Source organism: Natrix helvetica (genome assembly GCF_964273705.1).
Source record: "Natrix helvetica genome assembly, chromosome: 16".
NCBI lineage: Eukaryota > Metazoa > Chordata > Lepidosauria > Squamata > Natricidae > Natrix > Natrix helvetica.
The window spans coordinates 1,179,958-1,198,842 of record NC_138563.1 but is presented as its reverse complement, the minus strand read 5'-3'; the positions used below and the strand labels follow the sequence as shown (position 1 = coordinate 1,198,842).

General features: G+C 45.4%; 2 protein-coding genes across 3 annotated transcripts; both read right to left on the bottom strand.

Moving 5' to 3' along the window:
* Positions 1–315: 315 nt before the first annotated feature.
* LOC309399780 (peptidoglycan recognition protein 1-like) lies at positions 316–7,740 on the bottom strand (the record flags this gene model as incomplete). Its single annotated transcript, XM_081967886.1, has 5 exons — positions 316–2,201; positions 3,177–3,295; positions 4,013–4,223; positions 5,242–5,325; positions 7,545–7,740. 5 exons carry the CDS (start codon positions 7,738–7,740, stop codon positions 1,993–1,995), a joined length of 819 nt encoding a protein of 272 aa, XP_081824012.1. The 3' UTR covers positions 316–1,992.
* Positions 7,741–9,392: 1,652 nt separating this feature from the next.
* On the bottom strand, positions 9,393–12,905 carry LOC309399693 (protein S100-A9-like). 2 transcript variants are annotated; one of them, XM_081967751.1, is made up of 3 exons: positions 12,787–12,905; positions 11,328–11,488; positions 9,393–9,675 (listed from the first exon to the last, which is right to left on the bottom strand). In XM_081967751.1, exons 2-3 carry the CDS (start codon positions 11,469–11,471, stop codon positions 9,532–9,534), a joined length of 288 nt encoding a protein of 95 aa, XP_081823877.1. In that variant the 5' UTR covers positions 11,472–11,488; positions 12,787–12,905; the 3' UTR covers positions 9,393–9,531. The 2 variants fall into 2 exon arrangements, with proteins under 2 accessions (XP_081823877.1, XP_081823878.1); XM_081967752.1 differs by having other exon boundaries at positions 11,328–11,483; positions 12,787–12,857.
* Positions 12,906–18,885: the final 5,980 nt, after the last annotated feature.

The following is an 18,885-nucleotide window of genomic DNA, read 5'->3' as shown; positions in this document are numbered from 1 at the left end:
AGAAGAGAAGAGAAGAGAAGAGAAATTAGAAGATGAGAAAATAGAATAGAATAGAGAAGAGAAAATAGAATAGAATAGAATACAGAAGAGAAGAGAAAATAGAATAGAATAGAATAGAATAGAATAGAAAAAAGAAAAGAGAAGAGAATAGAGAAGAGAAAATAGAATAGAATAGAAAAGAGAAAATAGAATAGAATACAGAAGAGAAGAGAAAATGGAATAGAATAGAATAGAATAGAATAGAATAGAATAGAATAGAATAGAATAGAATAGAATAGAATAGAATAGAATAGAACAGAACAGAACAGAACAGAATAGAATATAATTCTTTATTGGCCAAGTGTGATTGGACACACAAGGAATTTGTCCTTGGTGCAGATGCTCTCAGGGTACATAAGGAGAATAAAAATGCATTCATCAAGAATCATAAGATACAACACTTAGTGATAGTCAAGCTTACTAATAAAAATCGTACTAGGAAACAAATAAAAACAACATAAATTGAAAGATAAAAGCAACACGATTATAGTCATAAGTGGGGAGGGATAGTTACTAGGAAGGAAGAGAAGAATAATAGTAATACATTCTTGGTAAATTATTGACAGTGGCGAGGGAATTAGTTGTTTAGCAGAGTGATGGCATTTGGGGGGGAAACTCTTCTTGTGTCTAGTTGTCTTGGTGTGCAGTGCCTTATAGCGTCGTTTTGAGCGTAGGAGTTGAAACAATTTATGTCCAGGATGCGAGGGGTCTGTAGATATTTTCCCGGCCCTCTTTTTGACTCGTGCAGTGCGCAGGTCCTCAATGGAAGGCAGGTTGGTAGCCATTGTTTTTTCTGCCGTTCTAATTATCCATGGAAGTCTGTGTCAGTCTTGTTGGGTTGCAGAACCAAATCAGACAGTTATGGAGGTGGAGATGACAGACTCAATCATTCCTCCGTAGGACAGAATCAGCAGCGCCTTGGGCAGTTTTAACCTTCTGAGTTGGTGCAGAAAGAACAAGGGAAGGGAAGAAAAAAAAATCTCTCAAATCTTTGCAGAACTCCAATTATCTTTATTTACCATTCAGATATTCCTGGTTTACTTTTCTAATGAAATACAATTATTTTTCCACCCCGGGGGCTCTGCTCAGCCAGAAAGGGTGAGACCTAATTTAAGAGGAACAATAACAGAAACACAACCGAGGAAAAACATTTCGTGCAACTTAATTTAAGAGGGAACGATAACAAAAACACAATGGAAAACAGAGGAACAATAACAAAAACTACAACCGAGGCAAGGTGCAAGAAGCATCGCACATCTTGGCACGAGAGAAGAATGTGGGGGGGGGGTCTAAAACTCCCCAAAAAAACCCATCGAAAATCAGAACAGATTTGGTGCCACAGAAATGGATTAATTTGGGAAAGGGGTCAGATTTAAAAAGAAGGATATGGAGGGTCCTTGGTTGAAGATGGCCACTGTGCATTTCGACTCAGAAGAAGGAAAATAGGTTCATTGTCTTTGATCAGGAAGGAAAATTAGTTAATTTTGTTGATCAGGAAGGAAAATTAGTTCATTTTGTTGATCAGGAAGGAAAATTAGTTTATTTTCTTGATCAGGAAGGAAAATTAGTTCATTTTGTTGATCAGGAAGGAAAATTAGTTCATTTTGTTGATCAGGAAGGAAAATTCGTTTATTTTGTTGATCAGGAAGGAAAATCCGTTCATTTACTTGATCAAGAAGGAAAATTAGTTTGTTTTGTTGATCAGGAAGGAAAATTAGTTTATTTTCTTGATCAGGAAGGAAAATTCATTCATTTTCTTGATCAGGAAGGAAAATTAGTTTATTTTCTTGATTAGGAAGGAAAATTTGTTCATTTTCTTGATCAGGAAGGAAAATTAGTTCATAGTCTTTGATCAGGAAGGAAAATTAGTTTATTTTCTTGATCAGGAAGGAAAATTCGTTCGCTTCCTTGGTCAGGAAGGAAAATCACATTCTTTCCTTTATTGGCAAAGTTTTATTGTCCATCCCGATTCAAAATGTAAAGGGAATGCTTGTAGTTTGGCCACTTGGCAATCTCGGCGCGGACAAATTCTCCAGGAGATACCAAGTCACTGACATCGCTGTGGGCCAACAGTAGATATTCGGGCGACAGGTAGCCGATTTTCACCGAGAAATCGAGGAAGCACTTAAGAGCTTTCCAAGCCTTATCCTCCGGGGATCGCTCTAAAAGAGAAACAGAACAGTCTGACTTTTCTCAGGGAGCCAGAGAAAATCTCATCCCGGTCTAAGGGAGGCATATAAATCCAACAAACAAACAAACAAGGAGAGATGTGAGGACGCTGGTTTAATATAAACCGAGTGGAGCTGAAGCAAGATTTATCCAGTGTGTTTATCCAGATCTCCATAGAAATCGGAGAATCTTTGGGTTGAACAGAGGGGTCCTTGGTGCTCTCTGAGCTGGGGGGGGGGGGTTTCTTGCAGATGTTTCATGACCAAACTAGGGAACGTCATCAAGGATGGAAGGGAGGAGGAGGGAGGGAGGAAGGAAAGGAAGGGAAAGGGAGAGGGGGAGGGGGAGAGAGAGAGGAGAGGAAAGAAGAGGAAAGAAGGAGAAGGGAAGAGAAAGGAAGGGAAGGGAGAAGAGAGGAGGGAAGGGAAAAGAAAGGAAAGGAAGAAGAGAGGAGGCGAGGGAAAGGAAAAGAAGAAGGAAAGGAAGAAGAGGAGGGAAGGGAAAGGAAAGGAAGAAGAGAGGAAAGGAAGGAAAAGAAAAACGAGGGATAGATGGAAGGAGAAAGCAAAGGAAGGGATGGGAGAAAGGAAGGAAGGAAGGAGCTGCATTGCGGAAGTGTTTTCTAACTAGGGATTGCAATGAGCTTCAGACAAGAGCTTGGAGTCCTTTCCTGCGGGATAATTTAACTTCTGGAAGGAAGGAGCTCTGGAGGAGACCTGCCCATCCACAATTTTCATGAGGCATCCCACGCAGAGCACAAGGGTGGAGCCCTGCAGAAACTCTGCTGCGGTTGTGGCTTGCTGGCATCCCGCTTCAACCTCCCGGGTGTCGGGGCCCAATGAGGTTTCCAGGTTGCTCAACTTCTCCCAAACTTCCTGGGCCTCCAAGGAGGGGAGGGGAGGGGAGGAGATGCTCCATACATTCCCTGGGATTCCTCAGGATTTTTCTGAAGTTGTGGACCAACGTACCCACAAAAGTGCCGATAAACGCAATCCCCAAGGAGAGGTCGTTGTAGCCATAGGTGTGGGATCCTTCATTGCGCCAACCCCGACCTTCGTACACGTATCCATCTTCACCGATCAGGAAGCTGGAGGGAGGGAGGGAGGGGATAGGAATGGAGGAGAGAGAGAAGGGAGGAACGTTAGAAGGAAGGAAGGAATAAGGATCGAAGGGAAAGAGAAGGGAGGGAAGAGAGGGAGGGAGGGAAGGAGGGAGGAGAAAAGGGAAGGGAGAGAAGGAAGGAAAGGAAGAAGAAAGGAGGGAAGGGAAGGGAAGGAAGAAGAGAGGTGGGAAGGGAAGGAAGAAGAGAGAAGGGAAGGAAGAAGAGAGGTGGAAAGGGAAGGAAAGGACAGGAAAGGAAGAAGAGAGAAGGAAAGGAAAGGAAAGGAAAGAAAGAAGAGAGGAGGGAAGGGAAGGGAAGGAAGAAGAGAGGAGGGAAAGAAAGGAAAAAAAAGGAAAGGAAAGGATTCAGTCATATTTTTCCAGTGATTTAGGACTAGATACGTCTTTTCCACCCAATCCTAGGCCAACTCCTTGGCCCATCTCAACACATTACGCAAGACGTAAGACGAGAAAACCGCCGGTTTGTTGGGCAGACTGGAAAGTGGAGCAAACGTTCCAGGAAGAACCTGCCTCCTTGTTGAAAATAACAACAACAAGAAGGACAATACCACAACACCGCTGTGCACATTCATGAAATCCCCGGGAGTTTCCCTCCACTCCCAAAGAGCCTGGATTGTTTTTTCACCCGGGAGGCTCTTCCCCCAGACTTCGAAGCCCCTCGTTGCCCACCCACCCCCCTCACCTGTACGCAATGTCGCACCAGCCTTTGAGGTTCATGTGGTAGTTTTGGATGGCCTTCACTTCCTGGTGGCAGTCGGCATGAGTCCGGCAAGGGTTGCCGGCCGTATGGATGATGACCACGTACTCGGGGGGGACGTCCCTCAACGGTTCGGAGCAGTTGGCCACCTTCGCTCCCCATTTGGCCGGGGTGATGAGTCGGAAGCAACCTGCGGCTGGGGAAACGGAAGAAGTGGGATCTTTTTCAGGGGCCGAGAAGGTCCCCAAGTTGATCTTCAAACTTCTATCGTGCAATCTTGACCTTCTCTCCGTTGGCTTGTTTGGGCCAAGCCAAGTCTCAAGGGTCAGACCCATTCTTGATGAGAAGAATTTGGACCCAGAACATCGTCAGGGTTGGAAGGGGCCTTGGAGGTCTTCTAGTCCAGCCCACTGCTCAAGCAGGAGAACGTAGATCCTTTCGGACAAATGATTGCCCAGTGTCTTCTTGAAAGCCTCCAGCAATGGAGAAGGAAGGAAGGGAGGGAGGATGAATGAAAGGAAGGAAGGAAAAGAGTAGCAGAATGGCAGAATAAAGAGTAGGAAGGGACCTTGGAGGTCTTCTAGTCCAGCCCACTGCTCAAGTAGGAGAACTTGGACCCTTTCGGACAAATGGTTGTCCTGTCTCTTCTTGAAAGCCTCCAGTGATGGGGAAGAAAGGAAGGAAGGAAGGAAGGAAGGAAGGAAGGAAGGAAGGAAGGAAGGAAGGAAGGAAGGAAAAAGAATAGCAAAATAACCGAATAAAGAGTAGGAAGGGACCTTGGAGGTCTTCTAGTCCAGCCCACTGCTCAACAAGGAGAACTTTCAGGCAAATGGTTGACCAATCTCTTCTTGAAAGCCTCTAGAACAGGGATGGCTAATCTTTTTCTCCTCGCATGCCAAAATTGCACACCTGTGCGTGATAGCAAGCATGTGCCCATGCCCATAATGCAATTGTGCCACACACACCGTGCGCATGTATGCACAAGTCCACACGCTCCCCCTGCCCCCGTACATGCAAGGGGGCAGAGGACAGATGTTTGACCCAGTGTAGATCTTTGTCTTGGAGGATTGCAAGACAGTTGATCTCAAATGTGAGTCCCTCACCCAGGACCTTTGCTCAGGGTAGGTAGATGATGCCATAAAAGTTCCTACTCAATGGACACCATTATACCACATACCACCCCTATCCATACCTGAACAAGCTTGGGGGCTTACCTTGAGACAGAGAGCATAAGATCAAGAAAGAGATCTTCAATATGACCATCTTCTCCCAATGCTGGTAGCCCTGAGGTCGGTCTTCTAAAAAGAACAAGATGTTTTGGGTTCAAAACTCATCAGGTCGAGCGACAGATTTCGGACTGCCCGACCAGACATCCCTTCGCTTATCTTCCACAGACCACACCGTCTTTTGCTAAATATTTATTGTTAAGTCTCGATGAGGGTCGGAAAGATTGAGGAGCAGATGTTCTCCAACCAGTTTTCTCGCGGCCTCCTGAAGCCTCCTGCCCGAGTCTACAACTCGTTTGGACTCATGGTAGGATTGGCCTGCTCCATTTTTACTCGCAGGTTCCGTCAAGGCAGAGACCCTGGGATATGCCGCGTCGATCCTTTGTCCATTATAGGGGCAGGTTCTCAAGATCACAATCCAAAAGTCTAGGCTTCAAATTGGAAGCATCTCATGAATTGAGACCAGGTGAAGGAAAGGATCTCATAGCATGACGATGATCAATCTGGACATTAAAGTCCCTTTTTGGGAACTGGACTCCAGAGACTACACCCACCCACCCCCACCCCCCAAGTAAAATGTAGCAAGGGATGGTTGTGAAGAAGACTTTGCCAGTGGTGGCCTCAAGAATGTGGGAGAGCTTCAACTCCAAGGTGGTGTCTCAAAGCCCATGGAGGTCTTCTCCTCCAAGGATGGGTATCTCACCTTCTCCAGATAGCCGAATTCTAAGCTCTGTTATTTCCAACCAACGGAGGTGGTGGAGAGCTTCAAGAAGACCACTGAGACATTTCTACAGGGATTGGGTGTCCAGGGCCCAGGCTGACCTATCCTGAAATACATTTTATGGACCTTCACCTCTCAAAAAACAAGCCATAGACCTGGCAAACATTCTAGCAAGGTCAACCCAAAGGCTGAGAAAGACATCAGAAGGAATCAGATGACTTGGAGAAGAGGAGATGTTCTTTATTAAACCAGGACATCCCTCCTCCTCCTCCTCCTCCTCCTCCTCCTCCTCCTCCTCCTCCTCCTCCTCCTCCTCCTCCTCCTCCTCCTCCTCCTCCTCCCCCTCCTTTCTGTCCCTCTCTGGAGACCTTCAAATTTTAATCATATATCTCATGGAATGGAAGTACGGAGATGTGGTCCCAGTTACTCATCCTTGTACCTTAAATTAGTAGTTACGTTGTTATTAAATTGGAACCTCTTTCTCTCTCTGTCTGTCACCTTGTCATATCTTATACATTCTCTCTCTCTCTCTCTCTCTCTCTCCCTCCCTCCCTCTATCTATCTATCTGTCTCCGTCATATCTTATACATTCTCTCTCTCTCCCTCCCTCCCTCTATCTATCTGTCTCCTTGTCGTATCTTATACATTCTCTCTCTCTCTCTCTCTCTCTCTCTCTCTCTCTCTCTCGCTTTCTCTGTGTGTGTGTGTCTCTCTATCTCTATCGATCTGTCTCTGTCATATATATTATCTATATCTATCTATATTTATATCTATATTTCTCTCTCTCTATCTTTCTGTTAGTCTCTCTGTCTTATATCTTATATATTATTTCTCTCTCTCTACCTCTCTCTCTCTCTGTCTCTATCTATCTGTCTGTCTCATATCTTATATGTTATCTCCATCTATCTATCTATCTATCTATCTATCTATCTATCTATCTATCTATCTATCTATCTCTATCTTTATCTGTCTATATCTCTATCTATCTCCCTATTCCTCTCTCTCTATCTCTCTATCTCTGTCTATATATATATATCTACCTATCTATCTACCTACCTATCTATCTATCTATCTATCTATCTATCTATCTATCTATCTATCTCTGTCTCTACATCTATCTATCTATCTATCTATCTATCTATCTATCTATCTATCTATCTATCTATCTATATCTCTACCTGTCTCTATCTATCTCTGTCTGTACATCTATCTATCTATCTATCTATCTATCTATCTATCTATCTATCTATCTATCTATCTATCTATCTATCCATCTCTCTTTCAAATCTTAGTAAACCTCTCTTGCAAAGGCACCAGACGGAGAGGATCCTGCTTGCTCACCCGTCTATCTTCCATCAGTATCGGGGGTTGTTGTTTGTTGTTTTCACCCACAACCTGCCTGCCTTATGGGAGCCAGGAAGTTTGTTTTAATCACGCAAGCCGAAGGTCAAATTGTCCGGAATGGAGAGGACAACACAACTGTGCCACAACCTCCTCCCGTGAGCTCCTGAGCACCTAGGGAGCAGCGAGGGAGCAAGGAAGGGACCCAGGTTGGCTCTCCCTCACCTACCTGTGCAGGTGTCTTCTGGAGGAGCGACGTGGCGTTCTACCACCCCCGAGGCCGACGACGGCGAAGAATGCAGCCTGTGGAAAGGAAGGGGGGGAAAACAGACAAGCCGAGTTGTGAGATCAGCCAGGAGGTGTCGAAATCTCCTCCGACGTGGAGTTGGTGATGGTCCTGGCTTCAAATAGGGCCCTTCCCTCATCCCAACCTGGATTGCACAATAGTGACTCACACCCTTCCGTCCCCGTTGTGGCAATTCAGACATGACTTGTGGGTGTCGTTGTGCAAGGAAGGAGGAGGGGTTGACGCAGCTGAATTGCTGGAGAGAGAGAGAGAGAGAGGGAGGGAGGGAGGGAGGGAGAGAGAGAGAGAGAGAGAGAGAGAGAGAGAGAGAGAGAGAGAGAGAGAGACCCATGGAGGCCCGGAATATGGTACACCCAAGTTGGCAGGAGAGTGGAGGATTGCAGTTGCGTTCACACAACAGGCTGGTGATAAGCGGGGTTTTTGTGTTTTTAAAGGCAAGGTGTGGGGTTCAAATTGGAGATCCCGAAAACTATACAGGTTTCATTTGTTTATTTACGTTTCATATGGAAATAGTTTCATTTCTCGCCTCAAGCTCAGTTTCCTTCCCCACTCCTCTCCTTCCTTCCTTTTTTCCTCCCTCCCTCCCTCCATTCCTTCCTTCATCCCTTCACCCCTTCCTTCCTTTCTTCCTTCCTTCCCTAATTCTTTCCTCCCTTTCTCCCTCTATTCCTTCCTTCATCCTTCCTTCCTTCTTTCCTCCCTTCATCCCATTCTTCCTTCTTTCTTTCCTCCTTCTCTCCCTCCATCCCTCCCTTCAACCCTTCCTTCCTTCTTTCCTCCCTCCCTCCCTCCCTCTATTCCTTCATTCCTCCCTTCATCCCTTCCTTCCTTCTTTCTTTCCTCCTTCTCTCCCTCCATCCCTCCCTTCAACCCTTCCTTCCTTCTTTCCTCCCTCCCTCCCTCCCTCTATTCCTTCATTCCTCCCTTCATCCCTTCCTTCCTTCTTTCTTTCCTCCTTCTCTCCCTCCATCCCTCCCTTCAACCCTTCCTTCCTTCTTTCCTCCCTCCCTCTATTCCTTCATTCATCTCCCATCCCTTCCTTCCTTCATTCTTTCTTCCCTCTCTCCCTCCATCCCTTCCTTCATCCCTTCCCTTTCCTCTCTCCCTCCATCCCTTCCTTCATCCCTTCCTTCTTTCTTTCCTCTCTCCCTCCCTCCATCCCTCCTTCCTTCCTACCTCCCTCCCTTCCTTCATCCCTTCCCTTTCCTCCCTCCCTCCATTCCTTCCTTCCCTTCCCTTTTTTGCAAGCTAGGCATGTGCGTTTCCATTCAGCCACAAGAGGGCAGCCAAGACCACAAAATTACTATTTAGTGCTATTTATTATTTTAATGTTTTGTTCCTTCCCATTTTAATTCCCCTCTAAACGAAGGTTTCTCTGTCTGCCCCATCAACCAAACCCATTCCAAACCCAGAATAACCCTGGTTATTTCTTTGGATTCATTTTAACCGGGTCAAAGCCAGCTTTTCCTCTCAGGCGTGCCAGTCCGTTGCCGGTTGGGGCCATCGTAGGGCGGAGTGAGAAGGTATCCCCAAAGGTCATCTAGTCCAGCCCTCTGCAATATGCAGGAGAAGCTGTTAACCGGCCTCAAGAGGGCCGGCGCCTTTTTAAAAAGCTCCATCCGGGGGGGGGGGACAGACCCCAACTTTATGCTTTGTTTATTCATTTATTTAGATACCTTCATTAGCCAAAAAGAGAAACATTTAATCTTTTTGTGACCCTCCCCCAAAATTACACCTTGAAGAACACAACAACAGCCATTTTTGGAGAAGATTAAATTCTTTATTGTGCCCCCCGTCTCCACAAACCAGGACTGAGCCCAGAAGCCTCGAAGGATAGGGGAGGGGTAAACCATGGTTAGGTTAAGGAGGAGGGGCCACCCGGTGCCAATCTCAGCCTCCCGTCGCTGCCTCAGTGGTCATGGTGGAACTTATGGTGGGAGTCGATCAAGAACTTGCCCATGAAAGCCATGAACTCCTCAAAGGACAGCTCCCCATCTTTATTCTGGTCTAGCTCCTTGAACAGGCGGTCAACGGCCTCGGGATTCTTATTGGCCTGCAAATCCCAAAGGGGGAAAAAAACGCTTTAAATAATTTGGGCCCTAAGATACGAAGCCTGGAAAACTAGCTCTCTCTTTTTTCCCTTTCTACATTTCATTCCTTTGTCATTTTTATTGCATAAAATACCCCCCCAAAAGAAAAGGAAATAGGAAAGGGAAGAAAGAGAATGAGGAAAAGGAGGTGTGGAAGACAAGGGGGAGGAGAAAAAGAAAGGAAAGAGGGCATTGACTTCCAGCTCTTACTAGCACAGTGCAAAATAAACGCACGCCCCGACCTCAATTTTTTGCTTTTGCACATTGATATGTGATTGGCCATTTCTGTAACGCCAAATTTTTCCAGTGCACCAAACTAAAATCAAGCTTGTGAATTTATTTGATACCCAAATAAGAACATTTCCCTCTATAAATGAATTACTCTCAGTGACCAGCAGAGGCCGCCACCACACCGTTTCGAGATGCTTTTGTTGATTCATTCCTTCAAAAGTTTTTTTTCCAAGAGGAAACTGGATTTTCTGGGGTGGTTTTTTTTTCCTTTGAAGACGTTTCGCTTCTCCTCCAAGAAGCTTCTTCTGCTCTTCCCCACCATCCAGCCAGAGCTGAAGAGGCTCCTTGGGTGAGAAGCGAAACTTCTTCAAAGAAAAGAACCAGAAAATCCAACCCATGGAACAGAAGTTGCCTTTGGGAGCTTCATCACTTGAGACTTTCAAGAAGAGATTTCTCCCCTTCCTTCCTTCCTTCCTTCCTTCCTTCCTTCCTTCCTTCCTTCCTTCCTTCCTTCCTTCCTTCTTTCCTTCCTTCCTTCCTTCTTTCCTTCCTTCCTTCCTTCTTTCCTTCCTTCCCCATCACTTGAGACTTTCAAGAAGAGATTTCTCCCCTTCCTTCCTTCTTTCCTTCCTTCCTTCCTTCTTTCCTTCCTTCCCCATCACTTGAGACTTTCAAGAAGAGATTTCTCCCCTTCCTTCCTTCTTTCCTTCCTTCCTTCCTTCTTTCCTTCCTTCCCCATCACTTGAGACTTTCAAGAAGAGATTTCTCCCCTTCCTTCCTTCCTTCCTTCCTTCCTTCTTTCTTTCCTTCCTTCCTTCTTTCCTTCCTTCCTTCCTTCTTTCCTTCCTTCCCCATCACTTGAGACTTTCAAGAAGAGATTTCTCCCCTTCCTTCCTTCTTTCCTTCCTTCCTTCCTTCTTTCCTTCCTTTCCCATCACTTGAGACTTTCAAGAAGAGATTTCTCCCCTTCCTTCCTTCCTTCCTTCCTTCCTTCCTTCCTTCCTTCCTTCCTTCCTTCTGTCCTTCCTTCCTTCTTTCCTTCCTTCCCCATCACTTGAGACTTTCAAGAAGAGATTGGGCTGCCACTTGTCAGAAAGGGTGTCGGGTCTCCTGCTTGAGCAGGGGGGTGGGTGGGGTTGGACTAGATGACCTACAAGGTCCCTTCCAGCTCTGCTAATCAGTTGCCTCTTGAAAATCAGAAGCACCTTTGGGACAAGCAGGACTTGGGATGGTGGAGAATCTCTGTAGAGAAAGCTCTTGCTACTTTCTCCTTCTTGACTTCCAAGCTTCTTACGGTGAAACTCCATTTCTCCCTTCCTTTCCCCGGCTATTCTTGCCCAATTTTTTTAAAAAAATCAAAAGATAATAAGGTTTCTTTTCTCACCTGGAGGAAGTTTGGAAGCTGTTCCTTCAGCATCTTGGAGAATTCGCCCTTGGAGAGCCTGTCGTGGTGCTCCTTCTGGATGGAGTACTTGTGAAAGATGTCAATGATGATTTCGCAGGCTTTTTCCAATTGGGTCTGAGACATCTTGATTCGCTTCTGATCTGGGAATATAAAACGATCGGTCGCTTAAGAATCACAAGGCAAAGTCGGAAGTCTTCAACTCACCCGAAGCTCCGGTTGAATTTACCCTCTGTTGTCGATTTTATTTTATTTCCCCCCCCTCCTTTTCCCTTCCAAAACTTCCCAATTTAAAAAAATTAAAAAGTTAAAGATTTTGACTTAAGCCTAAGCTTAAATTCAGGAGGCTCAGGGGCTAAGACGGTTCGAAATCCCCAGCGCCGCGTAACGGAGTGAGCTCCCGTTCTTTGTCCCGGCTTCTGCCAACCTAGCTGTTCGAAAGCAGGTATAAAAATGCGAGTAGAAAAATAGGAGCCACCGTTGGTGGGAAGGGAACAGCGTTCCGTGCGCCTTCGGCGTTGAGTCATGCCGGCCACATGACCACGGAGACGTCTTCCAACAGCGCTGGCTCTTTGGCTTTGAAACGGAGATGAGCACCGCCCCCTAGAGTCAGGAACAACTAGCACATAGGTGCGAGGGGAACCTTTAACTTTACCTAAAGTTATAGAAACTATCAGTAATAGAATTAATTCCCATTAAACAGGACATGGGAAAAATCAACCAATGGGATACCTCCAGGAGTGGTGGCTGTGTCCAAGAATAAACTGGACTACCCTTAGGTCTGGATGGAATAAGATCTCCTGCTTTTGGGAAGCAGGGGGGGGGGGTTGGACTAAATGACCTCCAAAGTCCCTTCCAGCCCTTGGACTCTGTAATATTGTGAGTGTACGGCTCAAAATCTGAGATCCGGTTGGGCCGTTCAGAAAAGAGATCGGTTGATCTCCCAAGATGAGAGGAGAAGGAGAACCACAGTTGATTTTGACCGTGATCTCCACACCCTCTTGAGCCCTGTCCCCTTGATGGACACGTGGTCAGGAGAAAGCGCCCATTCCAGTGTGACTAGATGGTCAAGAAGAGACACACACAAAATTAAGAGAAGGTCCCTGGGTCTCTGGAGAGAAGGTGGGCTTGCAATGAGGACCCAATGAGATGTTTTAACCCTTTGCTGGACCTTCAGAAGTCTTCCAGAAGTCCTGGCTCTTCCCCTGGAGCTCAAGCCACTAGTCCTCATGGTTCTCCCTTAACTGCTTGGCCCCAAGATCCAGATTTGAGGCTGCAACGCTGCAATAGATCTCCAGACCCAAAGCTGAATCTGAGGCCCTCACCCAAGATTCTCCTGCCTGGAGAGGGCGACCCCTCCTAAGACCCCCCAAAGCCTCCCAGGTTCTGGATCTCGAGAGGCTTTGAACCCCTGGCCCTGACAAGGGGTCTCTCCACTTACCTCCGGCGTCGATCGGTAAGAGAGGAAAGTTTTGGTTTCGGGTGGGTTGAGGAGCCTCGCAACGAGGTCCTCTTTTTATAGGTCTGGCCAGAGCTTTGACCCCACCCTCCCTTGCGAAATCGTTGTCTACAGACACACACACACACACACACACACACACACACACTTGGCCCTCGCAACTTTTCTCCTCTTGCTCAAGGTCTCAGAGCTTCCTCAATAGTTTGACTTCCTTGCAGGTAAATTTCCTAGGCAACAACGGATTGTGCCTAATCACTCCATTGTCCGTAGATGGTGTGTCAACACTTTTGCTCAATCCCTGTAAACATCAGGAGTGGGTCTGCTTTCTTCTTCTCCTTCTTCTTCTCCTTCTTCTTCTCCTTCTCCTTCTTTTCCTTCTCCTCCTCCTTTCCTTCTCCTTCTTCTCCTCCTCCTCCTCTTCTTTCTTCTCCTCCTCCTCCTCTTTCCCCTTCTCCTTTCCTTCTCCTCCTCCTCCTCCTCCTTCCCCTCCCCTTCTCTTTATTTGCTCCTTTCCTTTTTTTCCCATTATTTTTTCCTCTTTCTTCTCCTCCTTCTCCTCCTCCTCCTCTTCTTTCTTCTTCTTCTCCTCCTTCTTCTCCTCCTCCTCCTCTTTCACCTCCTCCTTTCCTTCTCCTCCTCCTTCCCCTCCCCTTCTCTTTCTTTGCTCCTTTCCTTTTTTTTCCCCCATTATATTTTTTCCCCTTTCTCTTCCTCCTTCTGTTTCTCCTTCTCTAAAATGCCCTTTTATTCCATTTGGCTCTACGGGAACTGACCTTCAAAACTCTACCCTGGGTGGGTTGATTGACTGCGTCACCTCCTGGAGCCATTTTTCGGAGCTCCTTCAGGGCTGCCACAGTGAGGCTACTTGAAGCTGTGAGAAAGTAAGGGGGGGGAGTAGAGATAGTTGGGGGTATCGTAGCCATAATAAAATTCTTTCCCTTGGGAACCAAGGACATTTGCTGGAGAGGCATGCATGGCTAGCATCAAAACCTGGGACAGTGACCTGTTTGGGGCCTGTGACGAAGGTTTGCACCGAGAGAAAGGAACTTTGGATTTGATTTGAGTGGGGAAACTTCAAAGTTGGCTTTTCCCCAGATGTGCCAATGTGATTCGTCTAATAAAGGAAATTATTAATGGGCCTAAGAATGGTTTTCTTATCTCTCCCTTGGACCCTGATAGACTGGTTGATTAGTTGAGCCAACCATCCAGTGGTGAAATTCATTTATTTTTTTTAGGACTACCGGTTCCTTGGGCATTGCTTGGTGGGCGTGGCAGGGGAAGGATACTGCAAAATCTCCATTCCCACCAACTCTGGGACCAATCAGAGGTGGCATTTGCTGGTTCTCCAAACTAATCAAAATTTCCATTACCGGTTCTCCAGAACCTGTCAGAACCTGCTGGATTTCACCCCTCCATCCATCCCTCCATTAAATTTATATATTTGATTTTCTGGATGATAAACAGCAGGAAATATTGTCGTTCGTGTTGGGGCAGATACTGTATGAACTGGTTTTCTCCCCAGAAAGTTGTGTAGTAGAATATAAAATATTTGACGCTGGATGATGGAGATTATTCCCAAGAGAGAAGGAGGGAGGGGGGGAGAAGGAGAGAAGGAAAGAGGGAGGGAGGGACAAGAAGAAAGAAGGAGGGAAGGAAGGAAAGAGTAGAGGGGAAGAAAGGAGGGAGGGAATTAACGTTGGTTCACTTTTAATCGCATTGAAAATTTGAGGAGGAGGGGAGGAGAGACGGAGGGAAGGAAGGAAGGAAGGAAGGAAAGAAGAAAGGAAGGAAGGGTCTGCAGAGTCTTGAAAATTGGAGGAAGAGGGAGGGAAGGAAAGAAAGAAGGAAAGAAAGAAGGAAGGAAGGATCTGCATAGTGCAATTTTCTTTTAAAAAAAACAAGAATATTTTGGGAAGAGAGCTTGATTTTGGAGTTCACCCTTTTTCTGCACCCATCTTTCCTGGCTGTTGTCTTCTCCTCTCGTAACCAGTGCAGAGAAAACCAGAGAGGGAGAGGGAGAGAGACTCTGGGTGTGAAAAAGAGAATGCAGCCAAGCTGGAAAAGCAAGCCAGCTGCGAGTTCGAGGGTCACTCAGTGAGTTGGAATTCCGAGCATCTGGAAAAGCTTGGATAGGGGGGGGAAAAACATTTTTTATTATTATTTGTGTCTTTTAATTCTAAAGGGCTTGAAAAGGAGAAGTATTTTGCTTTTCACTTCCTTTTCTGACACCATTGGAAAATTCCAGTTTCCAAGGCCACATTTTAATTCTTTTAAGCCGTGCCCTGTTCCTCGTTTTTGTGAGCAAATAGATAAATACGGAAGCATCTTGGTCTAAATTTTTCCGGGCTCCTTGCATTTTGCTTTCAGATGGTTGGACAGTTTGGGTTAAGAATGCTTTTTTTTTTCCAATTTCACTTTTTTTATTCGTTTACCCAAGTATAAAATGCAAGGGGGGGGGGGGAGATCCTGAAAAAGGAAGAAGAGAGAAATATAGTGTAATGGAGGGGGGGGGGAGAACGAGAAAGTCACCGGCTTCCAGGTCACATATATTGCAACCACAACTTTTGTGCTTTTGCCCAACAAGCCATTTCTATAACAAGTTTACAAAAGCCAAAATGAAATTTCATATTATTTTTTCCCCTCCGTCATAAGCACAAAATCCAGTAAGCGGATTTCAAAACAGAGACAAAATGATACATACACACACACACACACACACATACACACATACACACACACACACACACACACACACACACACATACATACTCTCTTCTTTGGATAAAGAATGGAGCTTGGGGAAGATAGATAGATAGATAGATAGATAGATAGATAGATAGATAGATAGATAGATAGAGAGATAGATAGAGAGATAGACAGACAGACAGACAGACAGACAGACAGATAGATAGATAGATAGATAAAAGATAGATATAGATATATATTCCATCTTCCCTCCTCACGTCTCTTTCCTTTCGTGCCATCCCATTTTTAAGACGGTTCCTTCATCCTTTTTATCAAATGGAAAAATGCTCTAGAATTCCTACGTTCTGCTTTTCGTCATCTACGACTGGGGCTGATCCATGGCTCTGCGGCTACATGTTCAGCATAGCTCCGATGAGACCCCTTGACCCACATTTCTGTTTTAAAAACTGCTAAACAACTTTGTTTCAAAACTCCGGTTTCGGCCAGGAATTTATTAGGACAGGAGAGAAGAAGATAAAGAATAAAAATGAAAAAGCCACACGCCAAAATTCAAGAGCTCCGTATCTGATCTATCTATATATCTATATTAGTCTATACTTAAGACTAATATTTTTTTCCCCCACTGGGTTTCAAACCATGGTTAAAGTTGCCCCTCGTCTTAAACTAGGATGCTTTGTTGGCCTTGTTTGCAAAAAACAAACAAACCTATTTGCAACCTCCCGGCTTCTCTTCTTACATTTGCCCCAGCAGATGTTTCCACCAATCTTTGCACAATCTTTATGGCGAAACGTGGATTTCTTCAACTGGGAGTTTAAGTAATGAGTAATGCAAACCTCGCTTCTCCGTCTTTACTACCCAGAGGTCAGTCACAGCTCCAGAAAGAAAGAAAAAAACTCCGTGACATATTAAGATCTTATCTGATGCATAAAACCGGATAAGCTGGCCTTAAACCCATTCTTCTCCCCTGGGTTTATTTTTATTTTTAAACTCCAATTTTAATTTTATGCACAAGATGAAAATACAAAATACAAAATGTTGGGGGGGGGGGTGAAAAAAAAATAAACAAAACCCAAACAAGACATTAATGTGAATTCAAAAGAACCAAACGGGGGAAAAAACCCACAATGTTTTTAAAAAGTATGTATTTATTTAAGGGAGCATTGTTGCGGGACGGGGTGGCTCAGTGGCGAAGGCGCTGAGCTCGTCGATCAGAAAGGTCGGCAGTTCGAATCCCCAGTGCTGTGTAATGGAGTGAGCTCCCGTGACTTGTCCCAGCTTCTGCCAACCGAGCAGTTCGAAAGCAGGTAAAAAATGCGAGTAGAAAAATAGGAACCACTTTTGGTGGGAAGGGAACAGCGTTCCGTGCACCTTCGGCGTTGAGTCATGGACCACGGAGACGTCTTCGGACAGCGCTGGCTCTTCGGCTTTGAAACGGAGATGAGCACCACCCCCTAGAGTCGGGAACGACTATCACATATGTGCGAGGGGAACCTTTAACTTTTGGGGGAGAGGGGGGTGATGCTGACGGCCATCTTGGCTTGCAAAGTTTCCTTGGAATCAAACTCGGTTGGAGGGTTTTTGCTAGGGACTGCTTCACCGGCTGGCCTTGTGAGATCTCCGGGTGGTCTCCTTTCCCGGTTATTCATCCAGGGTGTTTAAGATCGGACAAGCTTGGTTTTGGCTTTGAAGGGTCTAGAAACAAAAGTCAGCCGAGAATAGTGGCCTGGGGGGGGGGGAAATCCTCCATCCTGGAATGAGGCTGATATTTCCACGACGCAATGAATAAATTCCCATCTCTGGATGAAAGTGTCGTCCGAACGAAAGGAAGCCTTCTTTGGAGCTATCCGTGGTGCTGAAGTGGCCACTTCACACGGCTGCCAACAGATCACAGGCCTCTACACACACACACACACACACACACACACACACACACACACACACACACACACACGTCTCTTGACCGAACTTGTTGAGATGGACAAGCCGACTTCTTGGAGTCAAGAATTTATTTATTGGTTGCCCAGAAAATCCCTTGAGGCCTGTTTTTGTGAAAGAATGCGTGGTTGACGGCTTTGATGAAGAGATTGCAAGAAAGAATGGAACGGATGTCATTTCTGAGAAAGAGCTGAAAGGATCTTTGGTGGCGTAACTGCTGCGAGGAATATTCAAAGCTATTTTTTTTTTATATCATTCCCTTTATCTTTCTACTGGTTTTTTCCCCCTGTTATTGTAGTTTTAGCCTTTCCTTTCTCTTTCCTTCCTTCTTTCCTTTCTATCACCCTTTCTCCTTCCTTCCTCTCTACCACCTTCCCTCCTTTCCTTTCTCATTCCTTCCCTTCCTCCTTTCCTTTCTGTCTCCCTTTCCTTCCTTTCTTCCTCCCTCTTTCTTTTCCTTTCTCCCTCCTGACTTCCTCCCTCTTTCCTTCCTTTCATTTCATTTCCCTTCTCCTTCCTTCCTTCCTTCCTTCCCTTCCCTTCCTTCTTTCCTTTCTGTCTCCCTTTCCTTCCTTTCTTCCTCCCTCTTTCTTTTCCTTTCTCCCTCCTGACTTCCTCCCTCTTTCCTTCCTTTCATTTCATTTCCCTTCTCCTTCCTTCCTTCCCTTCTTTCTTTCCTTTCTATCTCCCTTTCCTTCCTTCCTCCCTCGCCCTCTCCCCCGTTATTCTTCAACAGAATTCATTTTACTTTTTTTATTATTAAATTTGTACGTTGCTCCTAACGGCACAGAAATGACAGGAGCCAGGAGGAGGAAAATAAAAATACAGGTTTCATTTCATTTCAAAAGAAAGTCAGTTAAACAAAAGTCGATTGGGTGTAACCAAAGATTGTTTTTTTTTCTTTCTCCCATTTTGATCTCCCCAAGAAATATACTTTTATTTTTTTTAAGGGAGCCGGGAGTGTCTAGGTAGAATCTTAAATGGAGAAATTGCTAAATGGGAGGAAGCTGAGTTTGCCTCTGGAGCAATCCAGCCCTTTTGCAACAAAAGGAAAGACGAACATGATGGGAACTAAAATTCACTTCCTTAAAAGTTTTTTTGTTTGGATACTTGAGAAATTCTTCCACCTCTTTGCCCCTTGCAGGCCAGAGAAACAGACAGGAACAGACTTGCTAGTTGGACTTAAAAAAAAGAAATTCCCATCTCACTAGCCCGATTCAAATAATAATAATAATTCACATTTTTCAATTATGCCGGGGCTTTCTCAGAAAAGACAGAGTCTGGGCAGAGGTTTTGGAAACCAGGCAGTGGAAGAGGGTAAAGGTGGGAGAAATACTTAAGTTGAACAGCCAAGGAGCAGATGAAGACAAAGATTCAAGAGAGGAATCTGGGAGTAAAGTCAAAAAAACCCATAGCATTTAAAGTATTGAAGCAGGCAAG